This window comes from Molossus molossus, unplaced genomic scaffold, assembly GCF_014108415.1.
Source record: "Molossus molossus isolate mMolMol1 unplaced genomic scaffold, mMolMol1.p scaffold_m16_p_20, whole genome shotgun sequence".
Lineage (NCBI taxonomy): Eukaryota > Metazoa > Chordata > Mammalia > Chiroptera > Molossidae > Molossus > Molossus molossus.
The window spans coordinates 48,798,379-48,825,701 of NW_023425356.1; the positions used below are offsets into that span (position 1 = coordinate 48,798,379).

The 27,323-nt window shown below is 42.7% G+C and overlaps 2 protein-coding genes across 2 annotated transcripts in view; one reads left to right on the forward strand and one right to left on the reverse strand.

The window, feature by feature from the left end:
- Positions 1–26,877, reverse strand: KLHL20 (kelch like family member 20). Its single transcript, XM_036273525.1, has 12 exons — positions 26,842–26,877; positions 25,880–25,942; positions 20,554–21,127; positions 15,446–15,604; positions 14,619–14,713; positions 11,550–11,665; positions 9,593–9,776; positions 8,773–8,916; positions 5,213–5,346; positions 4,058–4,266; positions 2,155–2,261; positions 1–1,348 (listed from the first exon to the last, which is right to left on the reverse strand). The coding sequence occupies exons 2-12, from the start codon at positions 25,900–25,902 to the stop codon at positions 1,264–1,266; spliced, it is 1,830 nt and encodes a 609-aa protein (XP_036129418.1). The 5' UTR covers positions 25,903–25,942; positions 26,842–26,877; the 3' UTR covers positions 1–1,263.
- The window catches only part of ANKRD45 (ankyrin repeat domain 45), a 35,468-nt gene continuing 23,649 nt past the window's right edge, over positions 15,505–27,323 (forward strand). The window contains exons 1-2 of the mRNA XM_036273524.1: positions 15,505–15,618; positions 16,933–17,013. Of these exons, the coding sequence (XP_036129417.1) occupies positions 17,008–17,013 (6 nt within the window). The 5' untranslated portion in view covers positions 15,505–15,618; positions 16,933–17,007. The remainder of the gene's footprint in view (positions 15,619–16,932; positions 17,014–27,323) is intronic.

A 27,323-nucleotide genomic window follows, 5' to 3' on the forward strand; every position in this document is an offset into this window, starting at 1 on the left:
GATTTTTAAATGTAAACACAAAAGTTGCCAAATATTTTTTTGGGGGTGGGGGTGGGGGGTAAAGGAGAAGGTTATTCCTTTTGTTGTGGATAAAGTCTTAAAGATTTTTCTGCAAAAAGTCTGTGAACACAGTGACAAAAATTTTAATCATTTTCTCCTTATAACTTTTTAACTTTTCTCCAAAAAGTGCAATGTGAGCGAAGTAGTAATAGTGGCTGTATAGAATGAGGATAATGAGATATGGTCGTAGAAAAGAACCAGGATGTTAATAAAATGCTTCAGTTGGCTTCACACCCATTCCCATGTACTAGCACATGAACTGAAGAATTCATTCCTTGGAGGCTGTGGTTACAGGTCAGCCTCAGTTTCAGCAGGCCTGAGCATCAAGTGTAAATTGCATAACAGAATTCACTGCTGGGGAGAGGACATTTCTCCCTGCTGGTCCTTGGTAGCAATACGAAAATGGGAGGTTGCTTCACTCAGTCAGTAATGTTTTTGAGTACAAACGCGCAGAGTTGCATGATTCCACTGGGGGATTCTCAAGACAGTACATGAGAATCACATCCTGTTTCTGGAGAGGCACTCAAGCAGGGCTCTAGATCTAGCAGAAGCTCTATGAAAAGACTGTGAAAGAAAGACTTTAAATATAGCAGAAAACAAGTTCACATGGAAGAAAACGAGATAGAAAGTTTCACTGATGAAAACTTTTAGAGTCCTGGTTTTACTGATTTAATACTTTGAGTTGTATTCTTTAAAATGAGATGCTTCCTTTTAAAAAAGATTTTCAAGTCTTCTGATGCTTAGTGCAAGAAGGATGGCTAACTTATATGCTTTGCATACTGATCTTTGTCACTGGTAGTCCTTGTAAGGAGTGGTGTCATGTGGATGGAGTGCCTAGAAATAACAGCTAGATCATATATAGCCCTTCTCCCCTTATTAGCATTTTCAAGCTTAGTATCTTAAAAATAAAATAAAGTTTTACTGCTTGGAATTTTTTCTTTTTAATTTTGGCTGGGAGGAAAGCTAAAAAAATAACATGATAAATTAAAACCAAAAATAAATATTCTTCTGCACAGAACTGGAAATTATTGTGCAAAGATGGCATCCTACAGGTAAAGTACTTTCGTTGTGTTTGTATTTCCAGATGTTGAGGCACCGGCAAAGAATAACATTTGTTCTAGGGTTTTCTTGAACTGTAGAAAGCTCCAGAGTTGAAGCACTCCAGAATACAGAGGGGCATACACACAGATGTCTTCTAGATGGTCACCATATATGGGATTCACAATGTGTCATTTTAATAACTCCTACCCCACCCCCCAGCCGCCGGTAATTCATCCCACCATATAACCTGCAAAGAAACAAAATAAAATCAGATTTCTAACTGGAAAGAAACACCGTTTCTTCCTTCCGTAACTAAGACATTACTAAAACATTTCTATGTTTTATATCACAGCTAATATTTCTAGCTTTCATATATCATTTTAATATGTTTTTATGGATTTGTTTTTTTAGAGAGAGATGTGAAAGAGAAACATTGATCGGCTGCCTTCTGCATGCCTCCTACTGGGGATCAAGCCTGAAACCTGGGCATGTGCCCTGACCTGGAATTGAACCAGGACCTCTCAGTCCGTTGGCTGATGCTCAGTCCACTGCATCACACTGGCCAGGCTTATATCTCACTTCTAAAGAGTCGGAGCTGTAACACTCATATCCAATAAAACAGACTTCAAAATGAAGGCCTCACCTAGAGACAAAGGAGGCGTCCACATAATATTGAAAGGATTTATCCAATAGGAAGATATAACCTTCGAACTCGGTCACTAACTTGCTTAGGCAAGTCATTTTATTTCTCTGTGCCTCCGTTTTCTCCACTAAATATGATGGGCCTACAGAGATGACCCCCTCCCCATTTTTGTCATCTCAATGATAAAACTGGACAGGTAGTTATCAAGGGGAAGAATTTTTTAAGATGTCAGCCACTTAAAAGCAATTAAGTCAAAATAAACCATCAAATTTGGGTAACTTCACCCCTCTTCAAAGTACTGCAGAGGTAATTCAGTGCTGACCACCCTGATTGTGACTGTCATGGGCTACCTCAAGCCCATTGTTTTCAAGGCAGCAATTGGGTGCTTTACAATATAGTTGAACGGTTACCTCCATGTATTGGCATCAGGATCAAAAACTTCAATGGTCTTCAAGTATGTTGTGCCATCAAAACCTCCTACAGCCATAAGCTGTCCATTCACCACTGCCAGGCCAACCTATAGGACCAAGACACAGTGGCTGCTAAAGAAACTGACAATCTCTGGGAAAGTGTAGAAGGGTTTCTAGATAAATCTTTATGGTCTTACATTCTGGATTATTTGATTATTTAATAGATTTCTATATTACAGGGGAAAAAACAAAAATCTATTAAATTATGGGAACTATACAATTATATATTCAATTAGAATATTTTCAGAGTCAACACATGTATTAAGTTTTAGGAAAAGCACTCACTGGCAGTGAGCAAGAACCTCTAAACTGCTTTTACTTCTTTTGGTAGTTGCCTCTTCTAATCTACTGTCAAAATTGCCACAAAAATTATTTTAAAAACACACGTCTAACCATGTGGTCAGTTTCCTCTAAAAGCTGTCTAAGGCGTCCTGCCACCTCGGGGGAGTTGCAAGTCCTCCTCACGTCGCTGAGGCTGTCCAGAAAGCCCCGGAGCCCATGTGTCCCCTGCCCAGGGCCCTCAGTGCTGCGGTCATGCTAGACTGGCCGCCCCAGAAGGTGCTGAACTTTAGTCACATCTCTGTACTCTGCACGTGGTGTTCCCTGGCTGGCGTTTTCTTCCCCCTTCTAGAAAATCTCTTTTATGACCTAGCTGACGTACGACTTTCTGACAAGTCCCTTCACCACCCCCAAAGCATTAAGCCTATTCTCCCATGGTGTTTTTTTTTTTTAGTATATATTTTTTCTTCTTTATTGATTTTAGAGAGGAAGGGAGAGGGAGAGAGAGAGAGAAACATCAATGAGAGAGAACATCAATGGGCCGCCTCCTGCATGTCCCACAGTGGGGATCAGGCCCACAACCCGGGCTTGTGCCCTGACCAGGAACCGAACTGGTGACCTCTTGGTGCCTGGGTCGACGCTCAAACTCTGAGCCACACCGGCTGGGCTCCCGTTCTTTTTTAATGCATAGGCCTCTACAGTAGAATTTGTTTTTTATCGTTAGCTGTATACATTTTCTTTCACTAAACTGGGAGGAGAGGAATCATGTCTTTGATTTCCCAGCACGCAGTAAGCACTTAGTAAACATTTGCTAAGCGAGTGAAAATATAATCAACAGCTGGCAGCAGTGAAACAGCAGGAATGTGGTGTGCTGTTGGGCATCAGTGATCAAGAGCCACAGCCACCTGAATGCTCGGACTTGTTGATGCCGTGCAGGGCGGTCCCTGGGCTGTGCACCCCAGACCCACTGCCTTGATCCTCGGGTTTGGAGCCTTCAGCGGCTCCTAGGTTCTCCCACCTATTGTGCTACATAGTTGGGCCCGACAGGATCTGCTTTATGGGTTACACCTCACTGAGCCAATGTCCCAGGATGGGTGAAGTCTATACCCCACCCTGGAAGTCACCTGTCACTGGTCATCCATCCATGGTGTAGAATATGACATAGGCAGCCTGATCTGGCCTATACTCTAACATGGAGACTGGTGGTGGGGCCCGGTGGGTTTCTACCTGAACATTTATCCTGGTCTGCCGACCCCTTAGCATATTACCTAGAAACATTAGGTAGGGATATTTAGCTCTAACAGAGATGGATGAATATGGGTGAAGTTAGATAAAACAGGAAGCTGCCTTTCAGAGAAGCAACTTATACTAAATAAATCATAAAAAAATAATTCTCTAAGGTATGAGTGGATATAAGATACTTGACCACTTGAGACAACAGCAATCAAAAGGAACTTGGCAGGGCATCTGGCCTACACGGCCCTGCTCACTGCGCGACTCTCTTACAGGCAGGGCTGCCTTCCGCACAGCCCCCCTGGGCTGGGTGTCCGTGGCCGGCACTTACTCCACTGCGGCGGGACGTCATCGCCACCACCGGGGACCACTGGTTGGTTCTGGGGTTGTATCTCTCCGCACTGCTGAGCTCTGTAGTGTCGTCCCTGCCGCCCACGGCATAGATCATGTCCTGGTACACGGCGCAGCCCAGGTGTTTCCTCCGGGTGCCCATGGGCGCGATGGCGTGCCACCTGTTTTCCTGAGGGCTGTAGCGCTCCACTGCAGGGAAAGAAAGCCGAGTGCCCTTCGGCTGGCGCCCCACGTCGAGGCGGCTTCACAGCTTTGTGGTGACACCTTCAGTGAGGACGCTGACTGTTCTGCTTCTGGGAAGGACTCGCACACCTTGGACAACATCGCTATACTCTCAGCAGGGTCTGCTTTCTCCAGGTGTGATGGGTGGAAAGGGCCGTGTTGGAGTCAAGCACCCAGTTCTAGTTCTGACTGTAGGGTTCATTAGCTGGGTGACTCCAGGCCTCCTCCTCACCTCTAAGAGGGGGGAGTAGAGTATATGATCTGGAAGCACCGCTTTGTGCTGATAATTTACTGTTGTGAGAGACAACTCTCACTCTTCCCTGGCTGTGTGCCTGCTGCACTCTAAGCCACTGAGAAGACTTGACGATGATCTGCTCTGAGCGCCAGCTTACAGCGACTCGTTTTTATTTGTTCCTACATTATAATAGAGTGGGGTGTTTTTCCCTTTTTTAAAAAATTTTTACATAGAGGGAAAGGGAGAAAAACAAAGAAAGAAAAAACATCGATGCACACGCCCGACCAGGAATCAAACCTGCCACCTTTTGGGGGACGGGATGGGATGATGCTCCAACCAACTAAGCCACACTGGCCAGGGCTAGAGGTTATTTGTTTTTTTGTTTTCTAAGGAGAGATGGTTGTGGGGAGGGAAATAATATTAAGGAAACAGATATTGTATTCATTATAAAATCCCAGCAGCTTGTAAAGCAGAGGGAACTGAAGTCTTCTGGGAATGTACTGGAGGACTGGCTGCCCAGGGAGCTGAGGGAGAGCTGGGAGCCGCCCTCTCCTAGAGGAAAAATAACTTTCCTAGGAAATTTCAGGGTAAGCTGTACTCCTCATACTTTTCTAGGGGGACTCTCCAAGGAAGATGGGTTGCTCTGGGGGAAGCAGAGCGACTCTGGAAGGAACTAACCTGTGTTGAGTGGCGATGTCCCGTCAGAGCCGCCCACAGCATATAAGAAGCCGCCTAACACGGCGACGGCCACGCCTAGCCTTCGGGTGCTCATAGACGCCACTCGGGTCCACTTGTTCTCCTTTGGATCATACCTACAGTGAAAAGAAGCCACAGACATGTTTTCAGTAAGTGACACCTTTTCAGGAGGCCTGAGATCACCTAAAGATGCTGGAGACTCACCGTACAATGGTCAAACACACAGTGAGAATCTAACACTTTACTTAGCTTTTTGAGAAAAAAGCTCTTAGACTCTGCCCGTGTCAGTTATGAGCTGTTTTGCACTGACTCTGATACGGCTGGTGCTCTGAAAATACCACTTTTTTGCCAAGCTGCCTCTCGATTAGATTCTGCCCAAAGGAAGGACTGGCCACTGGGTATCAAGGGGAGGAACAGGAACCCGCTCCCTTCTGCTGGCTTGCTACCGTCACTTGTGTCGGCAGTGGTCCTCTCTGTTGGTTTCTGTTCCTCGCCCTCCCAGGCGCTCCCACAATGGGCTGTGCTGTGCCTCTGAGCCCCTCCTCTGAGTGTTCGTTTCCAGCTGCTGGGGACAAGCCACCCAGCGCTCAGCCACTTGAAACAGCTGGAAATGCATTTTCGCATTTCGCCCCTCCGGGTATTTTGGATATTAACTCCTCGTCGAATATATGATTTGCAAATACCTTCTCCCATTTGGTAAGTTACTTTTTCATTTTGATGATGGGTTTCTTTTGCTGTGCAAAAGTTTTTAGTTTGATGTAGTCCCACTTTTTCATTTTTGCTTTTGTTTCCCTGGGCTACTTCTGCCTTACGTAGTGTTTTCAGATCTTGCATAACTTTCCTAGTATCTTCGAGCACATTTCGAAAGAGCTGATTACAGCTCTGGTCTGTTCTGTGGGTGTCTTTCTGGTGTTTTACTGTCTACAGAGATGTGCTGTGCGGCTGCTGCTTTCTTATGTTGACTTGGTATGGGATCTAACCTCAGCACTTTGCTGTGCTGCTATTTATATGCAAGGAGGTTTCCTGAACTTTTAGAAGGGCTGAGTCATGATAATTTTTCTAACTTCAGGAAGCTCCCTCTTGTTTTCATGTACATTAAAAAAACAGTGGTTGCCTCCTGAGATGTACTGGATTTATTCACTGCTCCTACTTTTATCTTGGTCTTCTCTTTTCATTTTATTTAAAAATTTTTTTCATTAAAAAAATATGTTTTATTGATGTTTTTTAGAGAGAGAGGAAGGGAATGAGAGATTAGAAACAGATGAGAGAGCCCTGGCCAGTTTGGCTCAGCAGTCAAGAGTGTTGGTCTGCGGTCCAGAGAGACCCAGGTTTCGGTTCCCACTAAAGGCACCTATCTCGGTTGCAGTTTGTCCCCGGCCCTGGTTGGGTTGTATGGGTGACAGCCACTCGATGTGTCCCTTTCACGTTGATGTTTCTCTCTCTCTCTCTCTCTCTCTCCCTCCCACTCTATCTTAACGAAAAATGGAAGAAGTGTCCTCGGGTGAGGATTAAAAAAAACAAACACAGATGAGAGAAACATCAATGGGCTGCCTCCTGCATGCCCCGCACTGGGGATCGAGCCTGCAACCTAGGCATGTGCCCTGACTGGGAATCGAACTGGGACCTCTCAGTCCATGGGACAACGCTCAATCCACTGAGCCACACCGACTGGGCTCTTTTCATTTTATCTGTTGTCCTTATCCTACTTGATTTTGATTCTACACCCAAAGTGCGGGCTCTGTCCTGGAAGGTCATTCTGGCTAGTTCTCAATTGGGGTGATTTTGCACCCCCTTGCCCCACAAGGACATCTGGTCAAGTCTGGGGACATTTGTAGTCACAACAGGCATGTGCTACAGGCACTCAGTGGGTAGAGGCCAAAGGTTCTGTTAAACTTCCTACAATGCATAGGACAGCCCCTCACAGCTAAGAAGTATCTGGCCCCAAATGTTGGTAAGTGCTGAGGCTGAGAAAGCCCATTCTAAGTCCTTCAGATCTTATTGTGGGTCCCTTGCGCTTGCTCTGTATTGGGAACGAGCAGAACCTTCTTAGTTCCAGCTGTTCATAAACTTCCCTCACACTTTCTAGTAAACATGTATCGGCTACTTAGGGTTTTTCTGTTCTCAGATCTGTCGGACTTCAGCAGCTGCTTCTCTCTGTTTTGTCCTGCAGGCAATGATGTCATGCAGGTCTTGTTGCCTAGGGGTGGTTTGTCTTTGCCTGTGTGTTAGGGAGTTCATAGGGATACGCTTTCCTCTAGTTTATTTTAAATGTTCATAGGTGTTTTTTTTTTTTCAATTGTGGTAAAATAAACACAGAATTTTCCATTGTAATCACTTTTTTTTTTTCTTTATCCTCACCCGAGGACATTTTTCCATTTTTTGTTCGGATAGAGTGGGAGGGAGAGAAAAAGAGAGAAATATCGACGTGAAAGGGACACATCGAGTGGTTGCCACCTGCACAACCCAACCAGGGCCAGGGCCAAACTGCAACCAAGGTACGTGCCCTTAGCGGGAACCAAATCCGGGTCTCTCTGGACCACAAGCTGAAGCTCTAACCGCTGAGCCAAACCGGCCAGGGCCCATTGCAATCACTTTAAAGTGTTGAGAACATTCACATTATCATGCAGCCAAGCTCCACAGCTTTTCCATAGGTTTATAGCTTTGCGATCTACTGCTATGTTTGTTTTTATGTGGGAATATGGAGAGATTAAAAAAGTATGCTGTTGCTACTGTTATCTTCGCAGAATTCTCCTGCACAGAATTTTGAAATTGGAAAAATAAGTTTCTTAGCTGGATAAGAGGGCGCTAGCATAGCTTCAAGAGTTAACTACAATTTTAACTCTATTTAAGACAGTTAAACTCTGCAACTTAAACAAGGTAACCCACCTAGTAAGTGCCATTTCAAACACTCTGGAGTCATGGACATTTCTTTTTTAGGAAGTGCCGATGAAATACGGTATGTTCCTGCCAGCAACCATAGCACGAGACTACAAAATCCAACCTCTAGGTTAGAATGACAAAAACTGACAGGGCTGGATATTAAGAACAGAATCTATTTCACCAAAGTTAACTGATTTGTAAAAGTATACAGTAAACCTTGGCAGCCCATCCAGATTTCCCTATGTACACTTTAAGAATTAATGAGACTCCATATGTAAAATACCTGGAGTCCATATAAGACGTGCTAGAAAGAATGATCACTTTAATCATTTTTTTCTGGAAGAAGTCTGGGCAGTCTTACATTAAGTACACTCCAAATACTGGGGGAAAAGTCAGTACAGATTTCAGAAGTGGTATACTTGATCTATATAGAATGCAATTTAAAAATGATTCTTGCACTTTAATGTTAGGCTCAGTCAGTGGAGCATAGGCTAAAAAATGAGGTTCTTTCACCTTCCTAGACTTGAAGATCAACTGAAAACGTTTTCCTTAGAGCCCATGGGAAATCTACCAAATTTTGGAGTCCCTAGTGTCCTAAATTGTTTCTTTGAAAGAGCCCTCTATATGCGTTTAAAAGATTGAAAATGACTCGACAAAATCACCTCTCAACAATGTTGAGGCAAGACACGCCATCCTGGCCACCAACAGCGTAGAGAAAGCCCCCAAGCACCGCCACACCGACACTGGTCCTGCAGGTGCTCGTGGGGGCCACGTCGCTGCTCCACTGGTTTGTCTTAGGGTCATACCTGCGAGAACACCAAGAGCAGAGTCTGTATTATGCAAAAAAAGTATGGCTACGTCTACATATTCACTGACACATGGCACATATATATTCTTTCCTCTAAATATGACTAATAACTAAAGCATATGAAAGTGTGATTTATGTTTTTATTTTTTAAAATTCATTTTTACTTAAAGAAGTTATATATGAATATAACATTTTTCTGAACAATTTTTCAGAATGTTATATATAAAACTAAAGTTCCCTTTGAGTTACACCTGATTTCTGGTCTTATTTGGTGTATATCTTACAAGACTTGCCAGTAAAATACTTTTAAACAGGTATATATCTATCCACATATTTATTCATTATATGCAAGCATGTTTTTGTTACATAAATACTAACAGTAGGCACTGTTTTCCAGAAAGGACAGCGCATACCCACAGAGAAAGAGACATGAACGAGCACAGCGTGTCCAAGGATCAGCAAGCAATGGAGTGAGTCTGCAGCAGCGTGTTCAGGGAACAGCTATGTGCCAGGGAAGACAGACTGGACAAAAGGCGGAGGTCAGAGCAGAAAGGACTTGCACGTCAGGCTAGGTGCCTTGGCTGCCAATGAGTGCCCCAGAGGTTTCCCAGTGAACATCCCAAATGAAGCTATATGAACAGTAGAGAAGAAATTTTCACATTGACCTTACTTACCTCTCAACACTATTGAGATAAGAGGATCCATCATGGCCTCCTACTGCATATAACAGGTCATCAAGCACACTGACCCCAACTCCACATCGCCTTTTGCTCATTGAAGCTACCATTCGCCATTCGTTGGTCTGTGGGTCATATCGTTCTACACTGGAAATGGCATCTCCACTGCACCAACCACCAACTGGGGAAACAACGAAGTGGTTAGGAGAGGGCCTGTCCTAAAGCACAGGCCGTACTCACTGCTAACCTCTACACTGTGACCCAGTGCTTGGACTGACCGAATGTCTCCAGAGAGAAATATGGATATGAGAGGGAAACATCAACTGGCTGCCTCCTGTATGCCCTTCACTAGGGACTGAGCCCACAACCTGGGCATGTGCCCTGACTGGGAATCTAACCAGCAGCCTTTCAGTGCACAGGACGATACTCAACCAACTAAGCCACACCCACCAGGGTGAAAATTCATTTCTTTTTTTTTTTTTTTTTTTATCCTCACCAGAGGATATTTTTCCATTTTTTGTACAGATAGAGTGGGAGGGAGAGAGAGGAAGGGAGAGAGAGAGAGAAACATCGACGTGAAGGGACACATCGAGTGGCTGCCACCCGCACGACCAACCAGGGCCGGGGACAAACTGCAACCGAGGTACGTGCCCTTAGCGGGAACCGAACCCGGGTCTCTCCGGACCGCAGGCCGACGCTCTAACCGCTGAGCCAAACTGGCCAGGGCGAAAATTCATTTCTTTATTTCAAATCTCAATGCGCTTTATTTTATTATGGTCTAAATCAGGATATTCAGCCTTGGTCAGATTGGCTCAGCAGTCAGAGTGTCAGCCCGTGGACCAGAGAGTCTCAGGTTCGATTCCAGTCAAGGGCACTAAAAAATAAATGAATCAGGATATTCAACGAATACTATAGGTCCCTTTTAAGCAATATTTTTCCTTAGGCACACTGGTTCCCTAAAGGCCTCTATTTTTCTTTAGTATAAAAGAACAAAGTTTAGCGCTGGCCAGTCTGACTCAGCGGTTAGAGAGTCAGCCTGTGGACCAATGAGTGACGGGTTCGATTCTGGTCAAGGGCATGTACCTCGGTTGCGATTCGTCCTCGGCCCTGGTCGGGTCATGAGGAAGGCAGCCAATTGATGTGTCTCTCTCACATCGATGTTTCTCTATCTCCCTCCCTCCCACTCTATCTGATGATAATGGAAAAATATCCTCAGGTAAGGATAAAAGAACAAAGTTTATGAAGTGATAGTAATTTCATTTGGAACCATGTAATCCAATTAAAGGCAGGTTTTAATGGTTTCCATTATAAAATTGTGCCTGAGGTTTAATGATTATGCTATTTGATTTGTCTCAAATGCTCATAACCCTCACATTTGGAGCCAGATTTTATTTTGGAATTTAAGATGTTTTCTCTGATACTGAAACTGCTGGCATATATCTTAGGACAGAATTCAAATTTAAGCAAATCAATATATACAAATCTTACTGTCATTTAATATTAGTTGAATATCCTGATTTAAAAGAAACCTGATTTTCCATTAACCATGATGGGTGGGTGATAATTTCTCAATGGTCTTCCTCAGGATCAACAGATTCAGGGGAGACAACAGGAGCAAAATGAAACAGCAGGTTGACTTGGGCTCACTCTAACTCAATAAAGCTAGGACAGAGTATAACTTTCATGTGAGGTAATGTTTTCTGACAGTTGCATGTAATATACTAGTTAAGGCACATGACTCATTTTAGCCAACGCCACTGCAGTGCAGGTTAGGGTTATAGCTAGAGCACTGTTCTGTGGAACACCAGTGTTGGACCAAGAGGTAAGAGACAAGTTATATGACAACATGTGCGTTTCTTATGACAGTGGGTATCACAACTCCAAAGGACTGCTCACAACACAGTTCTCGTGTAGGAAAATGTTCAGCTTAGTCACAGTATATTAAGATCCAAACCTGCAAAAAGGACTTCTCCACAGCGGATAGGCTTCCGTGGTCTTGTCCTTGGTCCTTGCATTAGAGGTCGTTCTTGGGGCAATAGGAGATAGTTTTTAGCCTCATCTACCAAGTCTCTGTGGAGAAAATTCTGCCTTTATTCCAAATGCCTAAATAACACTGTTAGTCAAATCCCAATGTGGTTTAGGAGTATGTAAGTTGGCCAAGGGGAGGGAGTCCATATTAAAAGGGTCACAAACATGAGAGCAGTGATGCCAGTCACACTAGGAGTCATGGATTGATTGGTATTTCCATCATGACTTCATATCTTAGTGCAAGTCTAGCCTAAAACTCAACGCGCTTGGGGCCAATAATACCTTATGGGAAACTAAAAATTACAACTCGATTATCTACAGAGGTATCCCTTTCTCATAAATTTTATTAGATTCTGTAGGATACCAGCAAAGTAGTACATCAGCCATGGCACTAGATATTTGCAAAATTAATTAAAGTAATAAAAAATTAGGTAAAAAATTGGATTGCTAAAAAGAAACACTATACCATCATTTAATATTGATTTGCTATCTGGTATTGTCCGAATGGTTACTCTCAACATGCCTACTGAGGATGAACAAAACGTTTTTTTTTTTTCTATTAAGGTATTTTATGAGAAAACCCAGTAACTGCCTGTTACAAACAGTACCGCATGCGCACGGCTTCTGTATGTACTTATTTCACCCGAGTCCTTCGCGCGACGCAGTGCCTGCCTGGTGCTTGTCCCTCTGTTACTCTGCTGTCAATGCTAAGAGGGTTTCCTAAGTCACATATTTTCACTTCTCTAGTCATTTTATGTTACAAAGAGGGATTTTTTCCTGCTCTGGACCAGTGTGCGGGCGTGACCCAGTAGCGCACTTCCAACACATGACTTGCTAGGCCTCTTCTGAGTTTATTTATCTTAAAAACAAAAACAAAAAACAAACAAAAAATACCCAAACCAAAGACAAAGAGCTTTTTCTAGCTTCACCAACCTTAAAAACAAACACTGATCTCCAAATAGCTGTTTTTAGGAATCTTCAGAGAGAGCGGGAGGGAGAGAGTGAGGAAGAGAGAGAGGAACATCGATGTGAGAGGAACATCGATGTGAGAGAGACATCAGTGGTCATCACCCACACAACCCCAACTGGGGCTGGAGACAAACTGCAACCAAGGCATGTGCCCTTAGTGGGAACCAAACCTGGGACTCTTCAGTCCCCGGCCTACGCTGTAACAGCTGAGCCAAACCGGCCAGGGCCTAATAGCTGGCTTTTAATTAAGTTGTTCAGGGTTCCTAGAAAGAGTACTGTAGAGCTGATACTCAGAAAGCCAAGCCATAATTAATAGTAATAATAACAGTTACAGTCCTGGCCAGTTTGGTTCAGTGGTTAGAGCGTCCACCTGCGGTCCAGAGAGACCCATTCGGTTCCTGCTAAGGGCATGTACCTCGGTTACAGTTTGTCCCCGGCCCTGGTCAGTCGTGTGGGTGGCAGCCACTCGATGTGTCCCTTTCACGTCGATGTTTCTCTCTCTCTCTCTTCCTCTTTCTCCCTCCCACTCTGTCTGAACAAAATTGGAAAAATGTCCTTGGTGAGGATTAAAAAATAAATAACACTTACAGCCATGTGTTGTAGGGATAAACTCATTAATCCCCACCACAGCCTATGAAATAGGTACTGTCACTATCCCAACTTTATAGATGAAGAAACCATAGCAGAAAGAGGTTAAAGTAACTTGCCTAAAGTCACACTGTTGGTAAATGGTCTGGTCAGGGTATCAGAAGTGACTTCTTTAACAAGTGACTTCATAAAGACCTTTACTTTCTGCATCAGAATCAGTACAATCTGATTTGTTTGATGCAGGAGGGGCACCTTTGGACTGTTTCTTCAGATTTCTGCATCCATAATTCCTATGGTTTTCCTTCTGGTACTGTAAATACCTGGGGGAAAACCTGCTATTTATCTATTTTTTAAATTTAAAAGACAAACGTCTAAAGCCTCCTCTAACATCTGTTAAAGGGACAGACTCAGATTACAGAAGAAATGCAAATGAATCTGCATGTCCTTCCTCTGTTCTAGGGATTCTTGATTTTAGAACGTGTTTCTTCATTGTGTTTAAGGAGTTCTAAAAAAAAAAAACTTAATTTTTACATCTGGACCATGCTAGGAAAAAATTATTATTATTATTTTCTTTTTTGTTTATTGGCTTTAGAGAGGAAGGGAGAGGGAGAGAGAGATAGAAACATCGATGAGAGAGAACATCGATTAGCCACCTCCTGCATGCCTCCCACTGGGGATCTGGTCCATAACCTGGGCATGTGTCCTGACCCAAAATAAAACCGGTGACCTCTTGGTGCTTGGGTCGACACTCAACCACTGAGCCACCCTGTCTGGACAGGAAAAAAATTATTAAAACTACCATACGGTTTCAGATTTGAACCTAAATCTTAAAATCTGTCAAACTGGGGTAATTTCTTAAACTTTCTATACATTAGAGAGACAGCCCCGTAAAGTAGGTGTTTTGTTCGTCTGCTTTGTAAAAGTGTCTAGCATTTCTCCCATCAATGAACACTCAGAAACGCTCGTGGAAACCCTCTCACAGCTACTGAGGAGTGCGGGGATCTTTAGCTCCTTCCAGCCTCAGGGAGCAAGGGCGGTACTATTCCCTAACTGGGCATATGAGATGGACGGAAAAAGTGCTCTGGACACACTTTTTGACAGAATCAATAGCATTATTTAATTTATCTCAAGAAAACATATATTAGCAGAGAATTGGCTCTTCAAATTCAAGCTTGCGTTAAAATCTTAGAAACCTAGCTCTTTATTGGCACTTCTATACCAATAACACCACACAAAAAAACTAATAGGACAGAACCCTGGAAGTTCAGGCCTCTCTCCTTCCATCTCTTCTTGACCCTAGCCCAGAAGAAACACCTGTTAAATACTGTCCTGCATCCAGCACCACGAAACACGGTATTTAGGAAGCAATACAAACAAGGAAATTAGGAGAAAACAGGAACGCTTGGTTGTTGATCTTTCCCACCCAGGGCATTCATACCTGCATTCTTCATCACTCTTGATGAGGGGGTCAGAGCCCACGGTGCCCACCAAGAACTTGGGACTAAGCAGAGGCAGACGAACGTGCTGTAGCACCTACGAGATAATGAATGTGCTTAAAGGCTCGAGTGCCCATCTGCCAGGTATTTAAGAAAACAGGTGCTTCCCTATTGTATTTCAGTTGTTTTGGGATCTAACTGAATTTATTGATTGCTCTAATTAATATATAATGAAGAGGGAGGGGAGGCATAAATACTACTAAATTAAATTTATTCTGACCACCAATTTAATAATCAGAATAATCAGAAAACAAAGCATACAAATATCACTTTAGAATGCTACTTTACGCTTTCAGCAATATACTTTAAGCTCTCCTATAATTGGCTTATATAACTGGACTCTTATTACAAATCTAGAATTCCCTATTAAACTGCTAAATACTACAGTCATAATAGCAAGAACATCAAACATTTCATTTAGTGACCACTTATGCCCCATACCGCCCCTTTATTCTTCAAAATGCTGTGGGATTTCCAGGCCACAGGGACGAGAAGCATGACAGGCGCCATCCTTGCTTTTTTTTGTTCCGTTTGTACCATTTAGGTTTGGACCTGTGTTATAGCCCCAACTCAGAGCTGAAGCAAAATGGAGAGGAAGCAAAGGAGCAAGACGTTCAAAATGATAAAACACTTATCTCCTTAATTATTTGGAAACAGATGGTCTTTCTTATAGTTTAAGATAAGGGACAGTGATACCTGTTCTTTTGCAAGTCAAATACATTTGATCTTGTCCAGTACAAGCGGTTACAGAGAAGCACTTCTGTTATACCTGGGGTAACTGAGGACGTCTTTCTTGGATGCTGTATTTGACCCAGGCCATCACTGCATTGAACACCTGCTCTTCACTGCGAACATTTAGCTCATCACTAGATATTATATCAATGAGCTGATTGGCTGGAAGCAACATGAACTCTTCACTTTCCATCACCTGTTCAAAGTGAGGTAAGAATAAAAGAAAAAACTTGTGATCATAATTTAGTGTCTCAGTATTTTTCTTAAGGGTTATGAAGCAAAGCTCCATTCCAGAATAGAGCTGAAGTTTGAAACAGCACCAGAGGAGAAAAGTTTAAAAAGAAACAGATGAGCCCTGACCAGTTTGGCTCAGCAGATAGGGTATCAGCCTTGGACCGAAGGGTCACAGGTGTGATTCCTGGTCAAGGGCATGTACCTGGGTTGCAGGTTCAATCCCCGGACTCCGATGGGGGCTGGGCAGGAGGCAACCCATCAATGTCTCTCTCTCACATCGATGTTTCTCTCTCTCTCTCCCTCCCTCCCTCCCTCCCTTCCACTCTATCTAAAAAAATATCCTTGGGTAAGGATTAACAAAAAAACAAACAAAAAAACCAAATACACAGAGCTATTTTTAGGACAATGAAACTGGTGTACAATACTAAAATGGTGGCTACATGTCATTACACAAAATGCACAGAATGTAAACTATGGGCTTTGGGTGACAGTAACATGTCAACGTAGGTTCATCAGTTGTGACACATGTATCCCTCAGGTGAGCAGTGTTGATAGTGGGGAAGTGTGTGTGTGTGTGTGTGTGTGTGTGGTATATGAGAACTCTACTTTTTGCTCAGTTTTGCTGGAACCTAAAAGTGCCCTAATAAATAATCTTTATTAATTTTAAAAAGGAAACAAAAGAGTACAGGAGACACAAAATTTAGGAAAAATAGTAATTCATGATTCAAGTAATTTAAGACAAATGATGTCTTTTTTTCCTAAAATGAAGTATCAAAATAAAAATTTATATTCAAAGTAAACTAAACTATACCAAAGTATAACTCCAGAAATGTTAAGAGGCATATAAAAAAAATTCAAAAGTCGTTTCCAGAGGAAGGTTAGTACTGACAGGGCAATGTCTAGGGCAGAAACACCAAGGGCCAGTTTAAAAAGGCAACACGGGCATCAGCAACTTTACAAGCAAGAATGAGTATAACGAGGAGTCACACCAGGAAAACCTGAGGACCGAAGCATTCTTGTATTTATCCACACGTCTATCTGACTGACACGTGTGTGTGTAAAACATATACATGCACTAGAGCACACCAACCATTTATTTTTCGCCAGGGCCAGGGCACTGTCAGGATGGAGGGGAGACGATAACAAGAGTATCACCCCGTCGTCCATGCCATCCCAAACCCCAAGAGCTTGTGGGTCTTGCCATGACTCTGCAGAGTAGCAGGGACAAGGTGCATTGTGGGAGGGGAACAGTTAACTGCTACACTCCATGTGGTTTGCTCTCTCATGCAGAACACGTGCTGCAGGTGATGTCCATGACTACAGGAAGGATCTGGGAAGAGCTCAGCGCCTACAGTGTGAACTCTGATGCAGGTGATGTATTCTCTTGGGACAGGTTATTCTCATGCTCCTCAAAAAAGTCAGAATATTTACCAGGATATGAGACAAGCCAGAGAAATTTGAATATTTGATCAAGAATGTTTTCCCAAGTCCATTAGAAAAAAAAAATGCATCTAAAAATAAAACAGTTTAGGGCCATAAGTCAGCTATACTTATAGCAGAAAATACTAATGAGCAGTTTAATTTTTATGGCAAAGGTTTTCAAATCATCTGAGTGGGAGACCTTCTGGGTCAGGAATTTAAACAGGTAACTTTACATTTTAGCTAGGCTGCCTAGCCAAGTAGCTTAGTACTCAGAGTGACTGCACTGTACTCTCTGTGGCAGTCGTCAGATTTACAAATAAAGATACAGGACGTACACTAACAATTGTTTTTTATTTGAAATTTAAATTTCATTGGACTCCCTGTATTTACTCTGGCAACCTTATGTTGGGGGCTAGAAAGTCCAGAGCCAGGTCTGGGGCCTGGGTGCAAAGCAAGCGCGCCGCCTTCACGATGTGCAGTGTGGAAGCCGCGGCTGCGCCCGCTTCCCCCCTCACCCCCATTCCCTAAGCACCAGCAAGGTGTCGTGTATCCCGTGCCTTAGCCTGCTTTACGGATCTGGTCACAGCATAAACTTCTCCCCAGCTTAGTGATTATAAACCAAATGTTATGTGAGTATCAGTGATCACTAGGATTAAAGTTTATAAGTGGACCACTATGATATTAAATACAATATCCTTACTGGAAACATTAGATGGCAAAAAGACATGAAAATTTATGTGAGAAAATTTTTTGGCACTAAGGATAAAGAGTAAGAATAATACTTTTGATAAACAAAATATGGTTAAAATGTCACTTCTTCTTTTCCACCACCAAGGAAAAGATATTACCTGGCCGGTGTGGCTCAGTGGATTGAGCATCGTCCCATGGACTGAGAGGTCCTGGTTCGATTCCCGGTCAGGGTACATGCCTGGGTTGCAGGATCGATCCCTGATGGGGGCGTGCAGGAGGCAGCTGATCGATGTGTCTCTCTCACATCGACGTTTCTATCTCTCTCCCTTCCTCTCTCTCTAAGAAAAAGATATTAATGGTTTACCATTAGGGCAAATCTAGCACTGATATCTATCCTTGAACCAAACAACCAGGTTAAGAAAATAATGCCTCAAAGTACCTGCTTTTTCAATACGAGTTTACAGGAGATCTGAGTTTTAAGTCCCACACTACTATGGGAATTTCTTTCATAGATATAATTATGGTTTTGTTTCTTGAGTTAGTTTTTGTATTTACAAAATTAAAGTTTGTAAGTTTATGTATCTCCTTCTTTGTGAAACAACCCCACAGTCCGAGCTTTCCTCTGCAGCTGCTCGGCCCGTCCTTCATATTGGGATAATTCAGGGCTCTTTTCTTCTCTCTCCCCACTAGCACTGATTTTCATTGGCACTGATTTCTCCCGCCTTGTTTATGGTGCTTTTTATTAAAAGTTTAAAATTTTTATTCAATCAAGTTTATCAGTCCATTCTTGTGTGGCTTCTAGATTATAACCTGCCTAAAAGGATTAAGCCATAGTTTAATTACTGTGACTTAATTACTAAGTTGATGACTCCTAAATTTTCATCCCAGCCTCATCTGTTTCTAAGATTCAGATTCAGATGAAGTGGTCTGCTCAATATCTGTTTAGATATTTTGCAAGTGTCTCAAACTGAACATATCTAAATTGAAACCCATGATTTTACCTCCTCAAATGTTCCCCTCTCCAGTACATTTGTAGTACAAATTTCCAGAAATGGGATTGCTGAGTCAAGTTTGTGCAAGACGTGTGCAATTTTGATAGATACTACCAAATTTCCTTTCAAAGGGGTTGTATTGATTTATACTCACTAGCAATGTAGCTGTTTTCTCCATTGCCTGCTTTGTCAACAGGGTGTGCAATCAAACGTCTGGATATTTGTAATCTGACAGATAAAAAAATAGTACTTTGTATAGTTCTGATTCATGTTTCAGTTATTATGAACCAGCTTGAACAGATTTTCATGTTGAGGGGCGATCTGAATTTCCTGTTGACTGCTCATTCTATCAGTCCAGGTTACTGACCAATAAGAGCTCTTGATATAGTAAGGAGATTATTACTGTGATATGAATTGCAAGCATTTGCCCCCAGTTTTTCTTTGACTTATTGTTTTACCATGAATAAATTTTTAATTTTTATACAGTGAAATTTATCAACATTTTCTCCTATGCCTTCTGGGTTAGTCAATTAGGCCTTCTTTGCTTCAAGATTAGAAAGGAATAGTTCCGTGCCATCTAATATTTTCATGGTTTCATTTTGTATTATTATTTTTTAATCCTCACCCGAGGACATTTTTGCATTTATCTTCAGCTAGAGCGGAAGGGAGAGAGGGAGGAAGAGAGAGACATTGATGTGAGACACATTGACTGGTTGCCACCCACATGACCCCAACCAGAGCCGGGGACAAACTGCAACCAAGATATGTGCCCTTAGTGGGAACTGAACCCAGGACTCTCTGGTCTGCAGGCCGACGCTCTAACTGCTGAGCCAAACCTGCCAGGGCTCATTTTGTATTTTTAAGTCTTTGATCCATTGGAGGTTATCCTGGTGAACAGAAGAATAATATTAAAGTGGACCATGTCTTTCCTTTGCTCAAAACACTTTCATGGTTAAATTTCAAATTCTTAACATGGTCTATTAACTCCAGTGCAATCTGGCTTTATTCTTTCTATAAAATCATTGCGTAGCATCCTCCCTTTTACTCTCTAGGTCTCACTAGGTTTCTTTGTTCCTCAAACTAGTAATGCTTCTTCATGTCTCAGAATTTTGCATGAGCTGTTCTAGAACCAAAGTTAAATCCCTGTAATACACCCGTTAAGTCATCTAAGATTGCTTCTTTGTAGCGCCTATTGCTGTAATTAGTTATTTGTGTAATTGTCCATTCAATGGCTATCTTCTCTGCAGGATTATAAACTCCATGAAAAGATACACTCCAGAGTCTTGTTCACTATTGCAGCCTTTGTTCCCAAGCACAGTGGCTTTAAAAATATTAAATGAATGAATGAAAAATAACAGGTTTAATGAAAACTTCTTTTGATACTATCTAACTTCATTTTTTCTGACAATTCACCAAATAACCCCTGATCGATCATTTATTCTACTGAATAATCCATGTAATCGGGAAGGACATGCTTCATGTAAATGACTGATACCAGGTACCCTATCAGACACAAATCTCTTTGTGAATAAACTGTATCCTGGCTTATAAATCAGCCTTCTATGAATATGACATATGACTAAGGACAGTCAAGCCTAGAAGTTTAACTTTTATTGATAAAACACAAAATTGGCCTCTAAAATAAAAACCAGGTTTAGAATTTATAACAACTTACTTCTTTAATGTTATGAGTTAGAATCAGCGGTAAACACCCAAGCAGGTACGTACGTGTTAGTTAGCAGAGAGTGAACCCATATGCTCTCCTGACAAAGACATGAATACATTCAAACCACTAAGTACAACTCACCTCTTGAAAATTATGTTGAGTGAACTTGTCTGCTATCCTTAGCAACTCACGACATGAATGTGTGTCAGCAAAAGCCCGAATACCAAGGCAGTTAGACGGATCTAATTGCCTCTTTAAGAATTCACAGCAGGCTTCCTGTATTTCTGCCAGCTGGAGGAGGCAAGCAGCTGGCAGAAGGGTCTGAACGTTGCCCTCTTCCACGGTTATCTGGGAGGTATACGCAAAGTCAATGAGCAGCTCCATAGCCCTCTCATCTATGTCTCGGATCACTACTTCTGTCTGCCGGCTCTCTGCCAACTCTCCTGTAAACATAGCTCGGAAGTAGGGGCTACAGGCCGACAGAATGACTCGATGGGCATATATCTTCTTAGCGCCCACAACCAGCACCACATCGCACAGCTCCCGGTGCTTTCTCAGGAGGTTAATCACTTCCAAGGTTTGTCGAGGGTGCTTGTCTGAGATATAGGGCATGCGGGCAGGTTGGGGAACCCCTTCTGGCAGTTTGTTGGGGTCTCCAAGGGTGCAGCGGCTTGTTACATCCATTCCAGTCTCTCCTGGTCGAATGTTGGTACACCTACAGGAATGGTGGGGGGAGAAGGAAGAGAAGATGGTGATTTTACCAGAAGCTCACTCCTGCCATAACAGTGTTCCTAAGTCAAGAGAGAGGGAAACCTTCAGGTAACCAAAAGACAGAACTAAGTGCCCCCAAAGAGCTCCCTTTTTTTAAATTTATTTTAGAGAGAGAGAGGGGAAAGAAGAGGGAGAGAGGGAGGGAGAGGGAGAGAGGGAGAGGGAGAAAGAGAGAGGGGGGGGAGAGAGAGAGAGAAACATCAGAGAGAGAGAGAAACATCAGAGAGAGAGAGAGAGAACCATCAATTGGCTGCCTCCTGCATGCCCCCCTCTGGGGATCGAGCCGAAATCCCGGCATGTTCCCTGACAGAAAATCAAACCAGTGACCTCTTGGTGCACGAGATGACGCCCAATAAACCGAGCCACACTGGCCAGGGCTAAATGAACATCTCTCCTTTTATACTTCAAACATTTTGTTTTAATTTGGAAATTAACAGTCTGCACTTAGAAAAAAGATTCAGCTGACTTGACTTTTATTTAAATACACTTGAATAGAAAGAGCTAGAGGTTTGAGTATAGAAATCCTTAAAACAGAAATAACATCTGTTATTCTAAGTGCCAGTTCTGCCTTCTAGAAGGGCACCCGCTAGGCTCTACATCCCATACCTAATTCCATACCAGAAAGCCAGGCTGTTAACCCTTACTCTGAAAATAGGTCATGAATGCTTCAGCCTCAAGACATCTATCACTGCTTCTTGGATAAAATGAGAGTCAGCACTGGGTGCCTTGGCGTGGCAGTCAAAGCAAGGTGAAGGAGGCGGGGCAAAGGGCCATGCAAGCCAGCTGGTCTCCCTATAGGTCAGGAAAGCAAAAGCCTTCCTAGGACACCCCTTGGCAACTTCGCTGACATCTCATTGGCAGCTGTCACATAGCTGAGATGTCACAAAATGCAAGGATTAAGATATCAAGCAAAATATTTAATTTCCTGTGTCTACATCAGAGGGAGGAAAGGAAAGTGCAGTGTTGAGCAAGGAGCACCCAGACCAAGCAGTATACCTATACTGCTATTTTTAAGCATACATTTTAGATTGACTAGAACAAATAGGAAATTCTAGATAGGAGATGTGAATGGGTTTTTTTTTTGTTTTTCAAGTTGAACTTGAAGCTCATCTAATCTTCACCATGAGTGAAAATTACTGATGAAACTCTAGATACAATTAAGCCAAACAAGACCCAAAGAACCCTAAAGCTTCTTACCCATTTTAGAATCTTTACAGGCTTTTCATCTTAGGCCACACCTTAAATACCCCTGGTACTCCCTAGGTTCTGTCTTTGGCGTTCTTCTTTTCTGCTCTGCCCTTGTTCATGCCTACGACGCCTGTGCACTGATGACGCACCAAACTGCTCTTCTGCCCCCGACCCAGATTCCAATTACATGCTGGCATCTCTACCTGGCTGTTTCCTGGACAATAATAACCTGAAAGTGTATGAGAGAGAATCTATTTTTGGCTTACTGAAACCCATTCCTCTTCATATATATATATCCCTTCTTTCTAGCCCATGCCCTGGCTTACTAAATATCAGCCCAAAGGACGGATCTGATCTGTACAACAATGTCCATTGGCTCTTAAATACCTAATGGCTAAAGCCAAAGTCTTTCCCATGGTTGCAGCCTCATCTTCCATGACTTTCCCCCTCCTCTTTCCCCTTCTTCTTCCCCCACACACTCTACACTCCAGATATACTTACCATTCCACACATGCCACATACTTCCAGGTCTTGTATCTTTTTTGGCACAGCTGTTCTTTCTTTCAATTGTATCTTTTATTACCTCTCTTCTTTAAAATACATTTTACTTGAAAGTAAATTCTGCCCTGGCCAGTTTGGCTAAGCAGTTAGAGCTTTGGTCCGTGGATCAAAGAGTCACAGGTTAGATTCGGGTCAAGGGCACGTACATTGGTTTTGGTTCAGTCCATGGCCTTAGTCAGGGTTGTGAGGAAGGCAACCAGTCGATGTGTCTCTCTTGCATCGATGTTTCTCTCTCTCTCTCTCTTTCCCTCCCACTCTGTCTGAATGGAAAAAAAAAAATCCTCAGATGAGGATTTAAAAAAAAAAAGTAAGTTCTTATCCTTTCTATAAGATCCAGATCGAATAGCACAGAGCAGAGGTTCCCTCTGTGTTTACATCTCTATTTAAATCCTGTTCATGTTGTACTATGGTGTTTGTTTACATGTCTTTCCATCACTTCATCTGCATATGTGCAGTATACAGGCATAGACCAGGTACCATATAAATGCTTGGTGAGTGAATAAACCAATTCCTAATAAAGTCAGGCTCAGTTTCCTATTTATATATTTAAGGAAAGATAGAAGAACTATAGTATAAATATTTTAGTGTCTCTAAATGACATAAATGATTAAAAACAATAGCCTGGGAAATAGGCACATCATTTGTGAGACTGTAGATTAGTATAACATCTAGGGAGGGGAAGTAGTCAATACCTACCAAAATTTTAAAATGCATATACTCTGTGGGCAATTTTACCTCTAAGAATTTATTCTATACTTACACTTTTGGATATTCATCACAGAATTGGTTGTAACAGCAAAACATCTGAAATAACTTAAATGTCTCTCAAAAGGACTGGTTAACTACATATAATGGAATATTATGTAACTATTGAAAAGAATAAGGTAGGTCTGGATGCATCTGTCACAAAGTACAGGATAATTTGTGAAGGGAAAACAAGACAGATACAGAAGAATATGCATGATATGCTGACATTAGTGTTTTTAAAAAGGCGGAGATAGTCTGTATATGTTTGCATATGCCTTACAATGTCTGTGAAAGGGTGCACAGAAACCGTTTACAGCAGTTGCCTCTCGAGAGCTGGGGTCAGCATTGGGATACTTTTCATTGAATACCCTATTTTATCTTTTTCTAAAATTATGTCTCGTACACATAATAGCTAGTTAAATAAATGAATGCAATAAAGCTTTACTAATAAAATGCCAATTAGTTTCACCAAACTTTGTAATTATGCATTAGAATACCTTCAACAAGGTATTCTTGTTCATAGTCCCTGCCCCCAGTGGAAATGTCTGCAGATACTGTTCAGTCATTCAAACAATTATTCAGTGATCATTAGGTTCCAGGGATACAAGTATAGAGGAGGCACATGAGACTCAAAGAGCTCACACTCTTGTAGGAGAATGACTATGTACCCAAATAATCTCAATATAAAGTGTTACTTCTCATTCAAAGGTTCTCCAATAGCAACCAAGTATAAACTCAACTTCACTTTCTAGAGACTGCTTTCTGGCTGGCAGTAGCAAAAGGAAATACCCTTTGGGAGTGTGATCATAACTTAATGTAGGCGTCAGGTGAAAGTGAAACCAGAGAACAATGCGTAGGCCAGGCTTTGGCCAAGTGATGGTGATGAAGAAAGAGCTGTAACTTAATGGCACCAGAATTCTCCAAGATGATTCTGAATGACTGGCAGTATTATATAATAAAGCAGAAAAAAAAGGTATGAGTAATTAAATGAATATTTTTTATAGAAAGTACCAATAAAAACATTCCCACGCTATGCCTTTTCTTTTTAAGAATAATAAGCTCTTATTTTAGCAACTGCATAAGATATAACATTTATGACAGCTGAGGATGAGAAGCAACCACTGTAAACACTGAAGTGATGAAGTATTAATATGTGTTGTTAATTTCATGTACTTTCAGTCAAATATTGCTACTATAGAGTAAGATATAAATAATGACATTTCTTATATCCATAACATCTTTTCATCTGGAGATCTCAAAGCATTTGCAAGCAATCATTAATTCCCAATATCCTGGTCAGATACATTAGAGAAGTAAACGCGAACAGAATGTTGAACAGCTCGAGGTCAATTTAAAAAAATCAGTAACAGATCTGGAAAAAGATATATTCTGGTTCTTGCTCTGGTTTTAAGTTATAAGCCACACCCCCATCATGAAATGTTTTTCTTAAAAGGGTCGACCACAGTTGTTAATCTTTGATGTTAAATAAGAAATGATTAAATATAGTTCAATTAATGTAAAATGAGTTATAAAAAATGAAGAAATTGAACTGGGCTGATTTTGTTTCAATAAGGACTCTAGTCCTATTTGTTAGAACAGGTTGAGAAAAAGCGTTACTAATTTTAGGATTGAGAGGACCTATAATTGTCTACATTTTCCCACACACTGTTCTGCTTTTCTATAGACTAAGTTATTGTGTCCAATACCTTTTTTCCTCCTCAATCTTCCCTGCAATGCAGCTATTCTAATTAACAGAACAACTGTATTACTGAACATCAATGCAATAACCCTAACCATAATTAGACATTTAGTTTAGTGTAGTATAAATAATCATTATACTTATCTGGCAAGAGAACCCTCTGCATTCTACAGGAAATTGAAGACTATAATAAACCCATATATCATAGTACACTTCATGATTATCACAAAAAATTACCACACAAAAAGGAAAATTTAAATGTTAACAAATACACTAAATTCAGAGCACTCTTTAGACATTTAAGTTCTATATATTACTCTGTTTTAAAAGCTACTAATTCCTGATATTACTTTTTATTTATTTTAGACCAAGAATCACTAGTTCCATGCAGAATTTGGTAAGATATGTAAACATTTTTTAAAAAAATGTAAATGAAGCCCTGAGTTATTAACTCGCTGGATTTCAATCGGTGAAGCCGAAGGTTTTCTTCCGATTGCCTACCTGCGCATTGGCTTTCCTTCCATGCACCATGAAAAGTACCCTTCGCCACACTCTATGCCGAACCTAAGACAACAGAAACGCAGTAACTTAATAAAAACGATTTCTGATCTTTCCAGCAATAATCTCTATATTACCTTTTCGTTCAGTGATACGCAATTTCATGCCCTGGTATGTCTGAGGTTTCTTGCAGATGCACAAACATAACCTTTACCTACTACCTTTAGGCTGACTCTCCTTACTCTGAAAGCTAAAACGGTTGTAAGTGAAGGTGAGGGAAAGTGCGTTAAACAGTCCCGCCTGCTGGGTTGGTGCCGTCTCTCTCCAAAAGGTGCTCGGAGACATTTCACTCTGACCGCACCGTCAAGTATACCGACGCAGCGTCCACCAGCTACCCACAGCAGCCCGGACACGGCAGGTCGCACCGGGAGTGGGCAGGGTTCACAGCGGATCTGAAAGCGATGAGCTTGTCCCAAAGTGACAGAAGCAGGGGAGGCATTTGCCTTTACAAACAACACTGCTCCCGACGGCCAGGCAGCTTGAACAGCGCAGAAAAACCAAGGCTCCAGGTTAACATTCTCCTTACCAGCCCTTCTCTGTCCCCGGAACGATGTCCCCCACCCATTGGGCAAGATCTCGCTAGGTCCCCAGGAGGAAATGGGACGCTCTCCCGACTTCCAGCCCTGCCTGGGGAGGCTGCCCAGCCAAGCCCAAAGCCCCCAGGCAGGACAGCCCAGCGCTCCCCGGGCTCCGGGCGGGGCTGTCAGCCGCCTGCAGCGCAGTCTGGTGCCCCGCGAGGCCCAGCCCCAGCCCCAGCGCCCCCACAGCCCTTCCCGGCGCCCACTGACAGGCGGGGCGAAGCCCGGCCCTTACCCGACCCGGCGACCCGGCGACTCGGGCGCCCAGATTTGCAAGGCGAGCCCGGGGCGCTCCCCACTGTCCCTGCTCTAAGGCGGCTAACTCACCCGCTCCGACACTTTTCTTTTTCTTGGCCGCAGCCTCCCCTGCCTCCTCCGCCCGCCGCCTCCTCTCTGCCTCCTCCTCCGCAGCCGCTAGCGCCAGCAGGATGCCGCTCCTCGAGCCACTTCCGCCCCGTCCCGCGCCCCGGCTCAGCAGCAGGAAGTGGTCCTCACCTTAAATCCTTCCCCCGGAGCCCACTTATTCCGCCAAGAGGTTCCGGCGCGGCTCAGGACGGTGCCGCTCTCTCTGCTGGGCACCAGGTCACGTCAAGCACTGCCTGTCCTCGATCAGGTCCTTGTGTCCCGAGGTCACTGCTGGTCACTCTGCGAGCTCACTGCTGAACTGGCAGTGTTTGAATACCGAAGACTCCTCATTTCTTCCTTGTTTCCCCCCGCAGAAGGCGACGGAAAGATGGCAGTAGGCCTGGAAAGCTAGGAACTTTGATTTGTTTGTAGCAGGTGAGTCTCCTGTTGGCACAGCCTTGTTC

Bases quoted from the DNA above. Each gene is read 5' to 3' on its own strand.
- KLHL20 (XM_036273525.1), bottom strand. From the start codon at position 25,902: ATGGAAGGAAAGCCAATGCGCAG. The intron at 8,917-9,592 runs GTAAGTAAGGTC...GTGTTCTCGCAG, and splicing joins TATCTCAATAGTGTTGAGAG to GTATGACCCTAAGACAAACC. The intron at 4,267-5,212 runs GTTAGTTCCTTC...CTTTCCCTGCAG, and splicing joins GACATCGCCACTCAACACAG to TGGAGCGCTACAGCCCTCAG.